This window comes from Physella acuta, unplaced genomic scaffold (genome assembly GCF_028476545.2).
Source record: "Physella acuta isolate Inbredline_101_S28 unplaced genomic scaffold, ASM2847654v3 ptg000273l, whole genome shotgun sequence".
NCBI lineage: Eukaryota > Metazoa > Mollusca > Gastropoda > Physidae > Physella > Physella acuta.
In genome coordinates this window covers 309049-328896 of record NW_026731792.1, presented here as the reverse complement: position 1 = coordinate 328896, position 19848 = coordinate 309049, and the positions used below count along the sequence as shown (strand labels likewise).

Genomic DNA, 19848 nt, shown 5'->3' with positions numbered 1-19848 from the left:
CTATCATAGTATCATAGTACATCTATCATAGTACATCTATCATAGTATCAGAGTACATCTATCATAGTACATCTATCATAGTACATCTATCATAGTAAATCATTTGATAGCAACTTGACTCAGCCAAAGGGTACCCAGTACACTGCGCTATCTAATGCACACCAGCACATTCCTGCATACGTTAGTAGCCTGCTTATCTTAGATGTCACTTGACATGGTGAACACTACACTCTCAGATGTCATTTGACATGGTGAACACTACACTCTCAGATGTCATTTGACATTAAGAACACTAGGATACGCCAATATGTTTGACTCACTCACAAGTTGTATGGGGAAGAGGGAATAATGCAGAAGGAGAGTTGTATGGAAGGGAGAGAGGGGAGTTGTATGGAAGGGAGAGAGGAGAGTTGTATGGAAGGGAGAGAGGGGAGTTGTATGGAAGGGAGAGAGGACTTGTAGGGGAGTTGTATGGAAGGGAGAGAGGGGAGTTGTATGGAAGGGAGAGAGGAGAGTTGTATGGAAGGGAGAGAGGGGAGTTGTATGGAAGGGAGAGAGGACTTGTAGGGGAGTTGTATGGTGATAGGGGTCCAATTTTAATATTCTGGTGAATGAAGCATTTACAATTATTTAAATTTTCTCATACTATTTTTGTGTCAAAACTGACATACAAAAGGTGATTAAAAATGTTTTACTATGAAATCCCAAGATTTTATTTTGCTTACGCTCATGTGATTGTGTTAACTCTTGTTTTACAAAGCTCATATCACTGCCGAGAGTTTTTTGCATTTTGTCTCTTGAGTTATCTTAAATAATATTTTTATGATGTTGTTTTTCCATCAACCTATGGTCCAATGTATTGCCTGTTGTAATTACACATAATTCTTTTTTATATTAATTATTGTAATTAGAGATTATTCTCGTTAAATTGATTATTGTAATTAGACATCATTCATGCTGTATTGCTTGTCAGATCAACTAATGACTTTTGTTAAATGTTTCTCCTCCGTCATCTAGAATAAATAACTTATTTATGTAGACTTTTTTAATATAATTTTTCATTGTTTATTTACAATACAGTTTACCATACATTTTTTTTTAAAGGTGCTTTTGGCTTAGTAGGCAACTAGGTTGATAAATAGGTTATGGGTATCTGAATTTTGGTATCATTCAGGTAATGTTACGGTAAATTTATGAAAAAATTTGCTGTGATAAGAAGTTGATAAATTGTATTTATTTACATTTATTACTTGATTTTATAGATTATCTGTGCATGTAGGTCATTCTTTTGATCCATTTTACTATTTGATTCATCTTCATACACTATTAAAATATATTAAAAGATATCCATTAAAATGACCCTTTTGTTTGTTCAATTTTTTTTTAAACTTCTGGTTCAAGAAAGTAGAATTTGGTGAAAATATAATCAGGTGATTGCGGCTGGTAGAGGTTAACATTGTTAACATTCAGTGGTGTTGGCTGGATATTTTACAGCTGCTGGTAGATGGTTAACATTGTTAACATTCAGTGGTGTTGGCTGGATGCAATATTTTACAGCAGCTGCTGAGTGGGGGGGGGGGGGGGGGGGTTTGCAGCCACCTGTATAACATTTTCCTTGTAAGGTGTTCTTTAAGGAAGGGGGGACAACTTGAAGAAGGTCCTTAACACTTCTGTGGCCATGATTCTGGTGGTATGTATGCTTTCTATCACTGATTTTTTTCATCTTGTTGGGAACTCTTAATTCAAATACTTAAACCTTATAATTTTGTGAATCAATAAATAACAGACTTCATGTGCTTACTAGAGCTAGACACTTTTCCATTGTATGTTGAGGTCAATGAAACAGGTGAATTCTGTGTCCCATGTGTTTTGGGCACAAACGTGAAAAGATAATGATGATGACTAAGGCTAGAGTTACATAGACATATGGTGACAAGTGTAAAGTATGGTGTATTTGGTGTCATTTACTAACTGCTACATTCTAGGCAAGATTATCTGCCCTAAAAATTAAGCAGTTTTCACCTTAATCTAATTAGTTTTTTTAATGTAAAGATCTATCAGGACCTGGATTATTTTTTTTTGGTTAGTTATCATGGGGGAAAAGACGATTAGTGGATTATGTATCAGTGTTTGACATCGTATTTATTATAAATTAAAATAATGCGAAGTTTTAAAAAGAATTTTTCCGATTACAGTTTTTATAGTGAAACGAAACCTAATCTACAAGGCCAAACAAAGTCATGCCTACCTACGAGTTATCGGTTATAATAAAAGCTTTACAGCGGGTAAATATTCTATTTTATTTTTAAATGAACCTCTTATTAGATCTACCTACTTGCTAATTTTTAAACATAAGCTTAAAGCTAGGTCTAGAAGACGGTAGTCCCCTATTTATTTGACTAATGACTAATAATTAAAATTCTAGTTTAGAACTCACAATGACCCAATTTTAAAAGAATTTTTCGTATTACTAGACTAGACTCTTTCTAGATCTAGATCTAGATTAGATCTAGCTAGACTCTGTAGATCTAACTAATTTACTTGGTTTGGGGAAAAAAATTGAAGTGACATTTCTGACGATCTCAGATAGCAATGTTAACAAGCTATGTAGAAAAAGCTAGCATGCAACAACATGTATTTTGTGTGCGCTGTGCTCTAGGCACTCTAAGTAAAAGTCTTATACAAAGATTGAAAGAAAGATTCATGTATTTTACAAAATTACTGCGCTGTTGCTGTAGGACTGTAGGTTTAAAACTACTGCACAACCAGAGTGATCCCTAAAACTACTGCACAACCAGAGTGATCCCTAAAACTACTGCACAACCAGAGTGATCCCTAAAACTACTGCACAACCAGAGTGATCCCTAAAACTACTGCACAACCAGAGTGATCCCTAAAACTACTGCACAACCAGAGTGATCCCTAAAACTACTGCACAACCAGAGTGATCCCTAAAACTACTGCACAACCAGAGTGATCCCTAAAACTACTGCACAACCAGATGATCCCTAAAACTACTGCACAACCAGAGTGATCCCTAAAACTACTGCACAACCAGAGTGATCCCTAAAACTACTGCACAACCAGAGTGATCCCTAAAACTACTGCACAACCAGATGATCCCTAAAACTACTGCACAACCAGAGTGATCCCTAAAACTACTGCACAACCAGATGATCCCTAAAACTACTGCACAACCAGAGTGATCCCTAAAACTACTGCACAACCAGAGTGATCCCTAAACCCTGTCAGCTCTTTTCTCCCCTGGACAAGAAAATGTCAGTGGGTGGTCATTGGAGCAAGGACATTTAGAATCTAGAATTGGCTTGTTTCTTGAATAATTTTTAACCTAGATTAAAAAAACATAGGAACACTCGTGATTGATCTATACTTGTTTGGTTGAAAACTTCTAGCAAAGTCTAAAAGCTTTTCTCACATTTTTTTGTATGTTTTTAGCCTTAGCTAGCCTGTGTGAATTTCAATCTGTTTTGTATGTTTGTAGCCTGAGCTAGCTCAGAAATGTTGCGTGCAAATTTCAATCAGATATTTTGTATGTTTGTAGCCTGAGCTAGCCCAGGTCATCAAAAGATGCTGCACACATGTTTTGGACCAAGGGGGAATGATCAGAAAAATGGAGAACCTTGGTTTGAAGCCCTTGCCTTACAGGATGAAAAACCATGGACAGAAATTTTATGAAGGAAAGTAAGTAATTTATATACTTAAAAATTACTATTGAAAAGTGTATTAAAAAAATAAAAATAGTATACCAGAATGTATATAAATTAATTTATTAAGATCATAAGTAGTATCAATGTATAATAAGTTTAGGTTGCCCAAAAAAAACATTAAGTATTGACACAAATCTTTAACATTCATCGCCTGCAGTTTTCTATTTGTTGATTATATCCACAGCTATATCCTGATCTATCATTTGTTCATTATATCAGCAGCTATATTGTTGATTATATCAGCAGCTATATTGTTGATTCTATCCACAGCTATATCCTGATCCATTTTGACGCACCAACAACCATACCTAAACAGCTGGGCGAGATCTTTACGTTGGACACAGACATCATACGTAAAAATATTTTCACCCAGGAGGAGTTTTCTCCCCCCTGCTTGCTTAAACCCTGTGAGTTTGGAGAGCTGAGCAACCCAGATCACGAGAAGAGTATTTGGTGGCGTCGCGTCAGGAGGAGGAACATGAGGTGGGAGAGGAGAAAGGAGCAGAAGAAGGTCTAGGTCACAGCCATGGATTGAACAATTGATTCGTTGGATTGTCAGAGATTGTGTGGTGATACCACGGTGCAGTGAGTGATAACACAACGGTGTGAGTGATTGCGATTGTCAGAGATTGTGTGGTGATACCATGATGGAGTGAGTGATAACACGACGGAGTGAGTGATTGTGATTGTCAGAGATTGTGTGGTGATACCACAATCGAGTGAGTGATAACACAACGGTGTGAGTGATTGTGATTGTCAGAGATTGTGTGGTGATACCACAATCGAGTGAGTGATTGATTTGTTTGACTATCAGTGAACAGATGTAAAGACTTAGTGTACTGTATCTGTTGTGGTGTGGCACCAATGTTTACTGTATCTGTTGTGGTGTGGCACCAATGTTTACTGTATCTGTTGTGGTGTGGCACCAATGTTTACTGTATCTGTTGTGGTGTGGCACCAATGTTTACTGTATCTGTTGTGGTGTGTCACCAATGTTTACTGTATCTGTTGTGGTGTGGCACCAATGTTTACTGTATCTGTTGTGGTGTGGCACCAATGTTTACTGTATCTGTTGTGGTGTGGCACCAATGTTCATTTTGTTTGGCATTACTGAAAACATAACTTCATTCATTCATGTAACACAAGCTAAAATGTTTGAAATAAAAAAAAAATGATTTTTGTTTTTGTTGTTATATTTAATTTATATGAGATTTGGTTTTATTTATGACTTTAAGTGTTGAAAAGTAGCAATTTCTCAAAACAGACCCACCCCCCTTCCTCTATATAATTAAGAAAGCCTAAGTTTTACTTAAAACATGATGTTCAGTTATGCAGATGGATTAGAGTTTTCTTTAACCTTGGCATGTGAAGGCTACCTAACAGCTGGCATGACTCTGCAACATATCTAATTATATGTTGTAAGTTGTAAAGTGGCACTCAATCTATGGGACATATCTAATTATATGTTGTAAAGTAGCACTCAATCTATGGGACATAGCTAATTATATGTTGTAAAGTAGCACTCAATCTATGGGACATATCTAATTATATGTTGTAAAGTAGCACTCAATCTATGGGACATATCTAATTATATGTTGTAAAGTAGCACTCAATCTATGGGACATATCTAATTATATGTTGTAAAGTTGCACACAATGTATGAGATGGAATATAATTGTGTTGTAAAGTAGCAATCTATGAACATATCTAATTATATGTTGTAAAGTAGCACTCAATCTATGGGACATGTATAATTGTGTTGTAAAGTAGCAGAAATCACACCACTTATCAGATGAGGCTGTGAACGATCAAAATTTTAAAAAGTTCAACTGGCAAACATCTAATACAGCAGAGGACGGCAACAGCGGATTACCCCTCTTTGTCTGTGTAGGTTGCGCGAGTTATCTTTTCCTTACACACTGCGTTCCTAGACTGGCCAAGTAACTCTTGATTTCTTGAAAGGTAATTTTAACCTTTGAACTTATTCTTTTCGTGCTGCTTGTAGAGGCCTGTGTTAATTAGTTTTTAATTACACAGATATTGACCTCTAACAGTTGTCCTTAGATCTAAGTCTGCGTGTGTCCACAACTTAAATGGGGTCAGTCTTGACCCCACCAATTCATCTGCTTGAAAACATCGCAATTATTTATAGTAGGCCTACTTATGGAGTTGTTCGGTGGATTTTATGTATTATTTAGAAAACTACCAGCTGTATGTGCGGGTTATAACTACCCATATGTTAGGTGGGCTTATTTAACTGCCCATATTTATAGTATAGGCCCTATGACAAACTCAAGCTTATCCGGTATATAACTGCCAATTGCCAATATGTCTGTTTTATTATTTGTTATTCTGATGGGAATTTTTTTGTCCATAGATTAGTCCTATATTTACTAAAATTTATGTTGAGTAAATAGGTCAATTTATATCGTAGCCTTCTCATTGGTTGTCTCCGTATGTGAATATTTTCTGTATTTTGATTGGTCACTAATGCCCTGTTTATGTTTAATATAGCACAGCTCAGATTTGGAACGGCTTTGTAACTTAAATGTAAGTAGAGTATTTGGTCGTCTGTTAATCAGACATGGCCGTCTATTCATCATACTTGACCGTCAACCATGAAATCATAGCGATACAACATTGAAAATAAGTACTCATCAGAAACGAGAAATTCCCCCTCCATCACACCCACTGTTTCTTTCAGACATTTGTCTCCGGATGTCGGAGGAATGGGGGCGCATACTGGTTAAAATATATATTTAGTGTAGAACTACATTTTGTTAGGCGCCCACCACCCCCTTGAAGATGCCTGAAAGAAACTCCACAGCCATAGAGCACCAGCAGATTGTATTCCCCCCCCCCCCCACACCAGCAGCTAACACCAGATTGTGTTCCCCCACACCAGCAGCTTACACCAGATTGTGTTCCCCCACACCAGCAGCTAACATCAGATTGTGTTCCTCCAGTCATAGAGCACCAGCAGATAACATCAGGTTGTGTTCCCCCACACCAGCAGCTAACATCAGATTGTGTTCCCCCACACCAGCAGCTAACATCAGATTGTGTTCCCCCACACCAGCAGCTAACACCAGATTGTGTTCCCCCACACCAGCAGCTAACATCAGATTGTGTTCCCCCACACCAGCAGCTAACATCAGATTGTGTTCCTCCAGCCATAAAGCACCAGCAGCTAACATCAGATTGTGTTCCCCCAGTCATAGAGCACCAGCAGCTAACACCAGATTGTGTTCCCCCACACCAGCAGCTAACATCAGATGTGTTCACCCAGCCATATAGCACCAGCAGCTAACATCAGATTGTGTTCCCCCACGCCAGCAGCTAACATCAGATTGTGTTCCCCCACACCAGCAGCTAACATCAGATTGTGTTCCCCCACACCAGCAGCTAACATCAGATTGTGTTCCCCCACGCCAGCAGCTAACATCAGATTGTGTTCCCCCACACCAGCAGCTAACATCAGATTGTGTTCCCCCACACCAGCAGCTAACATCAGATTGTGTTCCCCCAGCCATAGAGCACCAGCAGCTAACATCAGATTGTGTTCCCCCAGCCATAGAGCACCAGCAGCTAACATCAGATTGTGTTCCCCCAGCCATAGAGCACCAGCAGCTAACATCAGATTGTGTTCCCCCAGCCATAGAGCACCAGCAGCTAACATCAGATTGTGTTCCCCCACACCAGCAGCTAACATCAGATTGTGTTCCCCCAGCCATAGAGCACCAGCAGCTAACATCAGGTTGTGTTCCCCCACACCAGCAGCTAACATCAGGTTGTGTTCCTCCAACCATAGAACACCAGCAGCTAACATCAGATTGTGTTCCTCCAACCATAGAACACCAGCAGCTAACACCAGATTGTGTTCCTCCAACCATAGAACACCAGCAGCTAACATCAGATTGTGTTCCCCCAGCCATAGAGCACCAGCAGCTAACATCAGGTTGTGTTCCCCCACACCAGCAGCTAACACCAGATTGTGTTCCTCCAACCATAGAACACCAGCAGCTAACATCAGATTGTGTTCCCCCAGCCATAGAGCACCAGCAGCTAACATCAGGTTGTGTTCCCCCACACCAGCAGCTAACATCAGATTGTGTTCCCCCACCTCCACAGATGCTGCCAACAGTTCCAGACAACATCATGGCTGCCGTCGTGGCCGGGTCGCTGGTCAAGCTAACATCGATGGTCATCGTTGGCTGCAGCCATAGGAAGATGTTTCAGAAGGTAGGGACATTTGTCCGGCCAGTAGGTGGGGACATTTGTCCGGCCAGTAGGTGGGGACATTTGTCCGGCCAGTAGGTGGGGACATTTGTCCGGCCAGTAGGTGGGGACATTTGTCCGGCTAGTAGGTGGGGACATTTGTCCGGCCAGTAGGTGGGGACATTTGTCCGGCCAGTAGGTGGGGACATTTGTCCGGCCAGTAGGTGGGGACATATGCCCGGCCAGTAGGTGGGGACATTTGTCCGGCCAGTAGGTGGGGACATTTGTCCGGCCAGTAGGTGGGGACATTTGTCCGGCCAGTAGGTGGGGACATTTGTCCGGCCAGTAGGTGGGACATTTGTCCGGCCAGTAGGTGGGGACACTTGTCCGGCCAGTAGGTGGGGACATTTGTCCGGTCAGTAGGTGGGGAAATTTGTCCGACCAGTAGGTGGGGACATTTGTCCGGCCAGTAGGTGGGGACATTTGTCCGGTCAGTAGGTGGGGACATATGCCCGGCCAGTAGGTGGGGACATATGCCCGGCCAGTAGGTGGGGACATTTGTCCGGTCAGTAGGTGGGGACATTTGTCCGGCCAGTAGGTGGGGACATTTGTCCGGCCAGTAGGTGGGGACATTTGTCCGGCCAGTAGGTGGGGACATTTGTCCGGCCAGTAGGTGGGACATTTGTCCGGCCAGTAGGTGGGGACACTTGTCCGGCCAGTAGGTGGGGACATTTGTCCGGTCAGTAGGTGGGGAAATTTGTCCGACCAGTAGGTGGGGACATTTGTCCGGCCAGTAGGTGGGGACATTTGTCCGGTCAGTAGGTGGGGACATATGCCCGGCCAGTAGGTGGGGACATATGCCCGGCCAGTAGGTGGGGACATTTGTCCGGTCAGTAGGTGGGGACATTTGTCCGGCCAGTAGGTGGGGACACTTGTCCGGCCAGTAGGTGGGGACATTTGTCCGGTCAGTAGGTGGGGACATTTGTCCGGCCAGTAGGTGGGGACATTTGTCCGGCCAGTAGGTGGGGACATTTGTCTGGCCAGTAGGTGGGGACATTTGTCCGGCCAGTAGGTGGGGAAATTTGTCCGACCAGTAGGTGGGGACATTTGTCCGGCCAGTAAGGGGGGGGGGGTACATTTGTCCGGTCAGTAGGTGGGGACATTTGTACGGCCGTACGGACCTCTCTAGTGTACTGTAGGATCACCCTGCAAGTTCGGGAGAAGGAAATTCCCCCCCCCCCCCCCGTCCATTTTGCCCACTTGTTATTTTAACCCCCCCCCCCACTCCCCGCCCCCAAACGTTATCCTCAGATCTATTTCTATTACCCCCTGTCGATAACCCACCTCTCCCCTAATCCCTACATTTCCCTAATCCAAAAAGGTTGCTGCTGGACATTCACCCTCCCCCCCCCCCACCATAGATAATAGGGATATAGGATAGGACATGTATAGGGACGCCTGCTTTTGATGTTCATTGTATTTGTTGAATTGATATAATTAATTGATATCATCGAGTCCCCTGTTTGTCACACTACTCCTGTTGCCTGTCCCCTGTTTGCAGGTAGGGACAGTAGACAGCCTGTACATGTACCCTGTGAAGTCCTGCGGGGCAGTCAGCCTGTCGCAGGCACAGTGTACGCCTGTAGGTCTGTCATCGTTTGGCGTGTCGGACAGGTAGGTCTGTCAATGTTTGTTGGACAGGTGGGTCTGTCAATGTTGGCTGGACAGGTGGGTCTGTCAATGTTTGCTGGACAGGTGGGTCTGTCAATGTTTGTTGGACAGGTGGGTCTGTCAATGTTGGCTGGACAGGTGGGTCTGTCAATGTTTGTTGTGTGGCCATGGCCTGATGGTGAGATCTCAAGGTCTTCGTCACAGGTGGGTTGACTCAGCATAGGTGGGCTAGCTCTAACAGTGGATTATCCTGTACCTTATCCCAGACAGTGGATTATCCTGTTCCTTATCCCAGACAGTGGATTATCTTGTACCTTATCCCAGACAGTGGATTATCCTGTTCCTTATCCCAGACAGTGGATTATCTTGTACCTTATCCCAGACAGTGGATTATCCTGTTCCTTATCCCAGACAGTGGATTATCCTGTTCCTTATCCCAGACAGTGGATTATCCTGTTCCTTATCCCAGACAGTGGATTATCCTGTACCTTATCCCAGACAGTGGATTATCCTGTACCTTATCCCAGACAGTGGATTATCTTGTACCTTACCCCAGACAGTGGATTATCTTGTACCTTATCCCAGACAGGGGATTATCTTGTACCTTATCCCAGACAGTGGATTATCCTGTTCCTTATCCCAGACAGTGGATGATCCTGGACGAGGCTGGCCGGGTGGTCACCATGAAAGAGGAGCCGAGACTGACCCTGGTCACGTGTCACAGTGAGGGCAATGACCTAGTGCTCCGGGCTCCAGGTCTTGATGACCTTCACCTCGACAAGAGACCTGACCTGCAGGCGCCAACACTGCTGCAGTACAGGTAGGTCAAGGTCATGTCCTGGTCATGTCCTGTTGTAGTAGGTAAAGCACCTGCTATCTCTAGCAATTTAACTGGTCAATCTTCCAGTCTGGTCATTTTACCAAAACAGTCACTTCCTATACAGTGTTTCTTCCAGGCATCTCTTCGAGGGGGGGGGGGGGCTATATCGCCCCCCCCCCCCCGAACGAAATGGAAAAAGTCTGGAAGAAACACTGTTCCTATACCTCAACAGCGGGACAGCTATACTTACCACTAGCAAGTCTTTTGGGTGGGCGTGGTCATCTCTTTAACGTTATATAGAAAGACTTGTTTTATATATCATGGCGACACTTCTGTGACGGATGTGTTTTTAGATTCTACCAAGTCAAACGAAGACGTTAACGACTGTCTTTACACCTGTAGGCGGTGCAAGGAGAAGATAACTGTGGTCTACTGCGGGCAGGGGGCGGAGCAGTGGATCTCAAGCTACCTGCGGCGTCCTGCCACGCTGGTTTTCTCCTGCCCAGAGCTGGGTGTGAGGGACGTCTACAGGAGGTCAAGGCACTGGCCCAACACTGCCAGGGACGGGGATGTTGTAGGCATATTGGTTTAGGGAACTGGGTGTAGGGAACTTGTTGTTGTAGGCATATTGGTTTAGGGAACTGGGTGAAGGGAACTTGTTATACGCATATTGGTCTAGGGAACTGGGTGTAGGGAACTTGTTATAGGCATATTGGTCTAGGGAACTGGGTGTAGGGAACTTGTTATAGGCATATTGGTCTAGGGAACTTGGTGTTGGGAACTGGGTGAAGGGAACTTGGTGTAGGGAACTTATTAGTTTAGTAACGAATTTTTTGGTGTTGTAAGGAATTTTTTACCCAACACGGCATAATCCTGCCTAAGCCACTGCCTGAATGCAATAAAAAAATAAAATAGTAAAGTAAAAGAAATCGGGAAACTAAAATACCTATTAAAACACGTCTTTGTCCCCTCCCTACCAATCAGACAATCTTCGCCTACCTGACCTCCTACCTTCTCACGACAACAAAGTCATTGGACCATGTCAATAGCCAGGTGTCAGGTCACGTGTCTAGCGTCAACTTCCGGCCGAACATCGTCATCAACAACAGCGAGCCATTCGATGAGGTAAGTCTGTCGTCTGTTTGTTGTTTCATTGTTTCTGTGACAAACGATGTTGTTGTTGTGTGTGGCGACTTGTGATTGTGTCGTACTTTACTTACCCCACGTACTTGGCAGTAAGTAACACAGCAAAACCTAACTACTAACAAAACACCGCTGTCTCGGATTTGAACATCCAACTTAATCTTTCAATTGAAATCAAATAAACAAACCCATGCCACAAAGTTAGTTCAGCTAAACTTCCCGCATAAAATTCCTTCGTTGATTTACCTACGTACTAGCGATCTAATGAATTAATGAATATTTGTGTTCAGTTAGCTGCCAGTTAGCACATAAGTTACTGGCGATCTAATGAACAAATCAATATTTGTGTTCAGTTAGCACATAAGCTACTAGCAATCTAAGGAACAAAATAATTACATTATTAGTTCCTTCAGTTCACCAAAATTAGCAACACAACACCGACATAACAACACAATATAAGCAACACTGCACCGACATAACAACACAATATAAGCAACACAACACCGACATAACAACACAATATAAGCAACACAGCACCGACATAACAACACAATATAAGCAACACAACACCAACATAACAACACAATATAAGCAACACAACACCGACATAACGACACAATATAAGCAACACAACACCGACATAACGACACAATATAAGCAACACAGCACCGACATAACAACACAACATAAGCAACACAACACCGACATAACAACACAATATAAGCAACACAACACCGACATAACAACACAATATAAGCAACACAGCACCGACATAACAACACAACATAAGCAACACAACACCGACATAACAACACAATATAAGCAACACAACACCGACATAACAACACAATATAAGCAACACAACACCGACATAACAACACAATATAAGCAACACTGCATCGATATAACAACACAATATAAGCAACACAACACCGACATAACAACACAATATAAGCAACACAACGCCGACATAACAAGAAAATATAAACAACACAACACTGACATAACGACCAAACACATCATTCTGTTGTTGACTCTTGTTTAATTTGATCACAGGACAACTGGGCAGCCGTTAAAATTGGTCACGTGACTTTATTCCATGCCGTGGAGCCGTGCCGTAGGTAGGTTCCAGAATGTTCAGTCGTTTGGTTCTAGAATGTTGAGTCTATACTGGTTTTAAAGAGTGTGATAGGGGTGGGGCATGGGGCCCGCGGCCCACACATTTGTATGTTAGGGGTAGGGCCCACACTTTTGTGTGTGTGTTAGGGGTGGGTCCTAGGTGTATAATCATATTTATTTGTCTTTACAATTATTTTTGTCTAGCTTGTATGTAAATGACGTTGATATTCCTGTTTATTAATTGTCAGACTTCATTGAGGTATTCACTGGCTGGTCACTAAACTGTTAATAATAATGTATCGCATCTGTATGGTGTAGAGCAGGGGTTCCCAACCTTTTTTTTTTTTACTCTAGAGCAAATTCTAAAATATTGGTAGGGTGGCGGGCACCACCTATTTTAAATCGACATACTCCTTCCATAACTTGTCATTTTCCCATAATTTATTTTCTTTTTCTTATTTTCTTATAGTCATAATGTATTAATGAATAATAAACAAAAATGTTTCTAAATAATAAAATTATTTGGCTTTTTTTTTTCAAATTGCATTGACCAACACACAGAGAGGTGTATTTACAAAACGTAAATAGTGCAGTCTGGCTCGCCGCTAGACAAGTTGGGACAAGTATTGAACATATTTAATAAACCTAGGCAGTCAAAAAAAAAAAATTAAAACTGTAACAAAGGAATAAAAATAAATCATATTTTAAAATAATGTTTATGAAAAAAATTCTGTCTTTGTCGAATAGTGAGAGGCGGGCACATAAATATCGTTCAGCGGGCGCCATGGCGCCCGCGGGCACAGGGTTGGGAACCCCTGGTGTAGAGCTATAACAAGGAGATCTAGTTGCGTGCTTAAATCTTATGCCTCTCCTACTGTCTGTATTTCCTTTCAACTAGGGTTGGATGTGTTCAACAACTTTAACTAGACACATTTATAAAAAATGTAATTAGACATTTGTTTAAAAACTTTAATTAGGCAGGTGTTAAATTTGTTTAATTTGACAGGTGTTTGATAACAACCATTGAACCCACTACAGCTGAATTCAGTGAAGACAGACAGCCGCTAGCTTTACTAAAGACGTAAATATTGTCTTTATCTTTATTGCTTTTTTACCAGTATGGTGCGCCCGTATCATGTTGCTTCAGAGGCGTAGCGACCCTTCCCGGCGCCCGGGGACATACTTTCAATTTGGCGCCCCCCTCGGGAGCAAATTTTCGATTTGCACCCCCCCTCGAACTTTTCATTTGCACCCCCCCCCCTCAAACTTTCGATTTGCACCCCCCCCCTCGAACTTTTCATTTGCACCCCCACCTCAAACTTTCGATTTGCACCCCCCCCTCGAACTTTTCATTTGCACCCCCCCCTCAAACTTTCAATTTGGCGCCCCCCCTAAGGTCGGCGCCCGGGGACATATGTCCCCCCCCCGCCCCCCCCTCGCTACGCCTCTGTGTTGCTTTCATCGTTGTGTATGGGGGGTGTTGGTGTTTATCTAAGAGACTGGTATTAATTAATTTGGTATTGATTAGTTTCGATGAAACTTGACAATGTTATTCCCGACTACTATACACACCACGAACATACCAGATGTTGGACGGTATGACTTGACTGAACTCAACCACGCTGTGTCTGCACTATGACGTCAAGTTTGTGCTTGGTGACACGTCATCAGGTGTCTGAAGTATGACGTCACGTTTGTGTTTAGTGACACGTCATCAGGTGTCTCAACTATGACGTCACGTTTGTGTTTGGTGACACGTCATCAGGTGTCTCAACTATGACGTCACGTTTGTGTTTGGTGACACGTCATCAGGTGTCTCAACTATGACGTCACGTTTGTGTTTGGTGACACGTCATCAAACTCAGCCTTGTGCTCAAATATATTTTTTAAATGATGTTTTCTGGGACAAGAGTGCAATGAAATATTTCTAGAATGTTCTGGTGTTGTTTTACAATAAAAATGTCTCAAAAGGCGACACGGGCGAGTGGGGGGGGGGGGGGGGGGGGGGGTTGAACCACATTGTGTATAGAACACAGAGCCGGCGTTAGGGGGTGTCGAACGGGGCGGTCGCCATAGGCCCCGCGCTTGAAGGGGCCCCGCTCTTCAGCAATGTCATTGTTATCTGAATTAGTTCGTAAACTTAAAAAAAAATTGTTGCTGAATTCAATTGGTAAAAACTAAATGGTCGAACGCCGACGTTGTTGATTGTTATAACTGAGGCCACGGTCGATGTTGGTAAGTCCCACCTGAACTGGGACAGGCCGTAATTCGATACAAAAATAGTGTCACACCTCCCCTTTGTAAAGAGATACCCTATTGTATGTGGACCCAAGAAGACGTCCTTTTAGTGAGCCGACGGGATGTATGTAAAAGACAGTTAGTGACCTGATGAACTCTAGTCCTGATTTTCTTGTTGTAGATGTCGTATAATGTCGTATATGTACAGTGTTTCTACAAGACTTTTTTCTCCGGGGGGGGGGGGGGGGGGCACTTGAAATTTTCGGGGGGTGGGCGGTAGATTTTCTTCGGGGGGGGGGGGTTGTGGACATTGTTAGAAATATATGTTTTCTATATAAATTATATAAATTTCATTTCGTTTTCGGGGGGGGGGGGGGGGCTTGTCCCCCCCCCCCCCCCCCCGAACAGATGCCTGGAAGAAACTCTATATGTAGGCCGGTATAACAAAATTAACATTCAGTTGCCTGCAGAGGGGTGGGAGGAGGGCAACGAGGGGGGGGGCGCCTTAGGATCTAAATCAGGCAGCATTAAACAGAGTGATTTATTATTATTTTTTGGAAAAAAGTTAAAACTGTTGTTATGTTGTGTCACCTTAAGGATTCACCCGTTCAATAATTAAGACAATAATGTTTTTGGTTTTAAAATATTGTATGAATTCTAAACAAATTTTAAAGTCTATACTGTTTTGATACATCAGGCCGAGTTCGCTGTATTGTAAACTTTATTTTCCAAATTATTCGGCACATGATTAAATTTTCTTAAGTGATTTGGTATGAATGACATAACTGTCAAAAGTGATTTAATATCTTAGCAAAGGAAAAAAAAACTACGAACATTGGGTTAATACAAGGGAGAGATAAAAATCTGTTATTATAGTGGAAAGTTTGACATTAGCTTATAAACTCCAAAACATTTGTGTTATTATGTGTACATCACATTATATAGGCCTTTATACATATATATATATATATATATATATATATATATATATATATATATATATATATATATATATATATATATATATATATATATATATATAGGCCTATATATATATATATAGGCCTATATATATATATATATATATATATATGCCTATATATATATATATATATATATATATATATATATATATATATATATATAATGGAAAGGCCCCGCGCGGATGGTTGGCCCTAGGCCCCGCGTATTCCTAACGCCGGCTCTGATAGAACAGACACTTGTCTCATGGGGGCGTCGCTAGAGGGGGAGGTGTGTGTGGGGGGGGGGGGCACAAAGGCCTGACAATCTGACAAAATCCCATCCTCGAGCTACTCATGACGTAACATCCTTAGGGGGGGTGCTGACTTTTGTGACGATGTGCTTCAAATATAAACAATGAGCGAAACATACTCCAATTTAATTCATGCAGAATTGAATTATTACTTTTAAAATAAAATAAAAAACAAACAGACAGACAAACAATCCACCTTAACTTCCCAGGTTCCGGTGCCGCCAGCCGTACGGTGCTGCCCCAATATTTGGCCTCTACGTCTCGCTAGATGTCGCTGGCTCCATACAAGTCGGAGATCCGGTCTACGTCTTGAGGAAAGAATCTTGAATAAAATCTCCAGTCTTGTAGTTAGTCTTGTAGTTGGTCTTGTATTTAGTCTTGTAGTTAGTCTTGTATTTAGTCTTGTATTTAGTCTTGTAGTTGGTCTTGTATTTAGTCTTGTAGCTGGTCTTGTAATTAGTCTTGTAGTTAGTCTTATGTATTTCAAAAAGTTCTGTTACAATTTAAATACAACCTCAACCTGTCAGAGCTGGGTGAATTCGATCCCAGGAGTTCAGTTGTTTATTGAGATCTCCATGACGTTCTGGTTACTGGGAACAATGTATTGGTCTTATCTAAGTGGGTCACGTTCTAAAAACACTGTGCTGTATCAGTTTGTTTATTGTTGGTCGTCTATTGCCTGCTGAGTGGCCGTCCATTGCCTGCTATGATGGCCGTCTATTGCCTGCTATGGTGGCCGTCTATTGCCTGCTATGATGGCCGTCTATTGCCTGCTCTGGTGGCCGTCTATTGCCTGCTATGATGGCCGTCTATTTCCGGCTATGTTGGCCGGCTACTGTCTACCACTAACCCTCAATCACATTTGACCCAGATTGTGGTACAACCAGTGTTTCTTCCAGACTTTTTTCTCCGGGGGAGCACTTGAAATCTTCGGGGGGGGCGGTAAACTTTCTTCGGGGGGGGGGGGGGCGGACACTGTTAAAAGTATATATTTTCTATATAAATTATATAAATTTCATTTTGTTCGGGGGGGGGGGGGGCGGTAAAAAATTTTCGGGGGGGGCGAAGCCCCCCCCGGAGAGATGCCTGGAAGAAACTCTGGGTACAACTAATCCGGTTTCCCTACAGCATAAACCACTGGGTTTAGGTTTAGCGTATCTAATATTAACCTAATCCTCTACTCACATAAAGCTGGCAGCGTAACATTGCGCATGCGTACACATTCTCAAATCCTACAGTTGAATGGTGCAGTTTACCCAGTTGTATTTGACAGAGATGTTAGCACGTTTAAAATTAACATCTCATGGCCAGTGTTTCTTCCAGACTTTTTTCTCCGGGGGGGCACTTGAAATCTTCGGGGGGGGGGGCGGTAAACTTTCTTCGGGGGGGCGGACACTGTTAAAAGTATATATTTTCTATATAAATTATATAAATTTCATTTCGTTCGGGGGGGGGGGCGGTAAAAATTTTTCGGGGGGGCGAAGCCCCCCCGAAGAGATGCCTGGAAGAAACTCTGCTCATGGCCAAACATTTAAAGCCAACTTTCTACTTTAATAAACGGCATAATGACTTTCAATATAAGTTCCTCGCTTATTTAATTACCATTATAAAACCGCTGACAAACAGTGTTTCTTCCAGTCTTTTTTTTCCGGAAGGGGGGAGACTTGATATTTTCGTGGGGGGGAGGCGGACAACATTTTCCAGGGGGGGGGGGGGGGCGGACATTGATAAAGGTATATGTTTTCAATATAAATTCCATTTCGTTCAGGGGAGGGGGGTGGTAGACCTTCTTCTTCGGGGGGGAGGGGGGGGGGGGGGCCGAAACGATGCCTGGAAGAAACTCTGCTGACAAAACGTAAGAAAAATAATTTCAGAGAATCACCTAATCCTAAAGTGATGTTGGTTGTTAAAACATTCAGATATGGTCCTATTTTGGCTGCGTTTCTGACTAGTTTTTCCCCTAAAAATCAATTGTATGTGTTTAAACTGGAAACATTTGTTAAAAATGGTAAATCTATCTGATTTTTTTTTTAAAAAGTAAAAAAAAAATACCTTCATTAGTCCACACTATTTAGATCTAGTTCTTAGCAGTTTAAAATTATTTCGTTTTAAAAATTAACCTAACACCGTTTGTAGATTTACCTTCCTGACTTTTCGAACCTCTTGTAGAAATATGAGTAGAGACGGGTTATTTTTGTTAGTTTGTTTTTGTTTTTAATATTTTTTTCTCCTCTCTACACGGATGTCTTCTATAGTTTTTCATATCAGACCTAAGCCAGCGTAAAATAAAACAATCATTTTATGAGGGCAAATGTTAATTTCTCCTTGTTTTGTTGGTAAGCTTGTTGTGATTACATGTTGTACTGTAAGCAAGTTCTAGAGCAACCTGCCATTTGATAACGGAACGTGTAAACACTAAACATCTTTATTATCATCATTGTAGATCTAGTTTTGTGTTGCCTAATCAGAACAAGCAATACAAATAAACCATTTTGTTTTCCTTAAATTGATTATTATTTTTTGGACACCTAAATTAATCTTTAACAAAGATGCCTTGGGTGTGTGTGTGTGGGGGGGGGGGGGGGTCGTCCATAAATTACGTCTTATATATTGGTTGGGGGGATGGCTTCACACGTAGTCTCCCCTGCTAGCATTTTTAGGGCAGTGGGGGTCTTTTTGGGAAAATGGGCATCTGTATGGTTATATGTGTACTCAACTCAAGGTAAATGAAGGCACCTATACACAACATGGCTGACTAATGTTAGCTAATATGCTGTTGGATGTGGATACAAGTGACGAGTGTCACCCGATAATCCAAGCCCACCAGACGGAGATACATAATCCATGAGCTCGGTGGGGTGGTTTTAAAATACAAAGGCGAGAAAGAAAAAGAATGGTGACAATTTTTTTTTTACTCCGTTTGAGCAAAATAAACGTCAATAAATATTGTTGATGACGTCACACGCCTTTAGTGCAAGTTGAAATGGTAAGATTTTCTATAATGCTGAAGAGTTTTTAAAAACATTCACTGGCTAAACTATCCCATTTTTAAAACAAGTTAATTAAAAAAGTCTAGTGACATTTATGCGCAATTTCCTTATGTTATCTAAAAATAGCTCTGACGTATAATGCTGGGATGCGTTCAAGCTAGAAGAACAATCGGTTTGTAGGTGTTTTTGTAATTTTAAAATTTGTGACCAAACGAGAGGATATTTTTGAAAACTTTCTTCGGCAATATTGCTCTAAATTATGGCAGGAATCGATTGGTACATGTTTCAAGTCGCTAAATGGTCTGGTTGACGAGATATGGGCCAAAAACTGCTTTTTTTCGAGGTTTTTTGGCTTTTCCGGGAAATACATGAAAGAAACCCGGAATTTTTATGGCCTATGCTCATTCTTGTAACTTGCTTAACATAATTGCTTTGGAACTAGTCATCGATATTGCTTCGTTGAGGAGGAGATACGACTTAAAGCCCGGACACACATTCATCCATACATTCATTCATCCATCCATCCATCCATTCCCAGAAATGACGCGTTAATAAACGCAATTCTCCAGAATGGAAATTGCGCTAAAAATAGAAAACATTGACAGCATTATCTACTTACGTGTGATGCAACAGGGTTCACCTAGTCTG

General features: G+C 41.9%; 2 protein-coding genes across 2 annotated transcripts; both read left to right on the top strand.

Moving 5' to 3' along the window:
• Window positions 1-2194: 2194 nt before the first annotated feature.
• LOC131939286 (small ribosomal subunit protein bS6m) lies at window positions 2195-4891 on the top strand. Its single transcript, XM_059297501.1, has 3 exons — window positions 2195-2285; window positions 3563-3702; window positions 3999-4891. The coding sequence occupies exons 1-3, from the start codon at window positions 2241-2243 to the stop codon at window positions 4243-4245; spliced, it is 432 nt and encodes a 143-aa protein (XP_059153484.1). The 5' UTR covers window positions 2195-2240; the 3' UTR covers window positions 4246-4891.
• Window positions 4892-5574: 683 nt separating this feature from the next.
• LOC131939308 (mitochondrial amidoxime-reducing component 1) lies at window positions 5575-16569 on the top strand. The gene is made up of 9 exons (XM_059297530.1): window positions 5575-5690; window positions 7860-7970; window positions 9508-9620; window positions 10261-10437; window positions 10840-11011; window positions 11422-11562; window positions 12637-12701; window positions 13706-13780; window positions 16420-16569. Exons 2-9 carry the CDS (start codon window positions 7860-7862, stop codon window positions 16535-16537), a joined length of 972 nt encoding a protein of 323 aa, XP_059153513.1. The 5' UTR covers window positions 5575-5690; the 3' UTR covers window positions 16538-16569.
• Window positions 16570-19848: the final 3279 nt, after the last annotated feature.

Excerpts from the sequence above, each read along its gene's own strand:
- LOC131939286 (XM_059297501.1), top strand. The coding sequence starts at position 2,241 with ATGCCTACCTACGAGTTATCGGTTATAATAAAAGCTTTACAGCGG. Across the intron at positions 2,286-3,562 it reads TAATAAAAGCTTTACAGCGG|CCTGAGCTAGCCCAGGTCAT; the intron begins GTAAATATTCTA and ends GTATGTTTGTAG. Across the intron at positions 3,703-3,998 it reads CAGAAATTTTATGAAGGAAA|CTATATCCTGATCCATTTTG; the intron begins GTAAGTAATTTA and ends TTCTATCCACAG.
- LOC131939308 (XM_059297530.1), top strand. The coding sequence starts at position 7,860 with ATGCTGCCAACAGTTCCAGACAACATCATGGCTGCCGTCGTGGCCGGG. Across the intron at positions 9,621-10,260 it reads TCGTTTGGCGTGTCGGACAG|ACAGTGGATGATCCTGGACG; the intron begins GTAGGTCTGTCA and ends TCCTTATCCCAG. Across the intron at positions 12,702-13,705 it reads GCCGTGGAGCCGTGCCGTAG|GTGTTTGATAACAACCATTG; the intron begins GTAGGTTCCAGA and ends TTAATTTGACAG.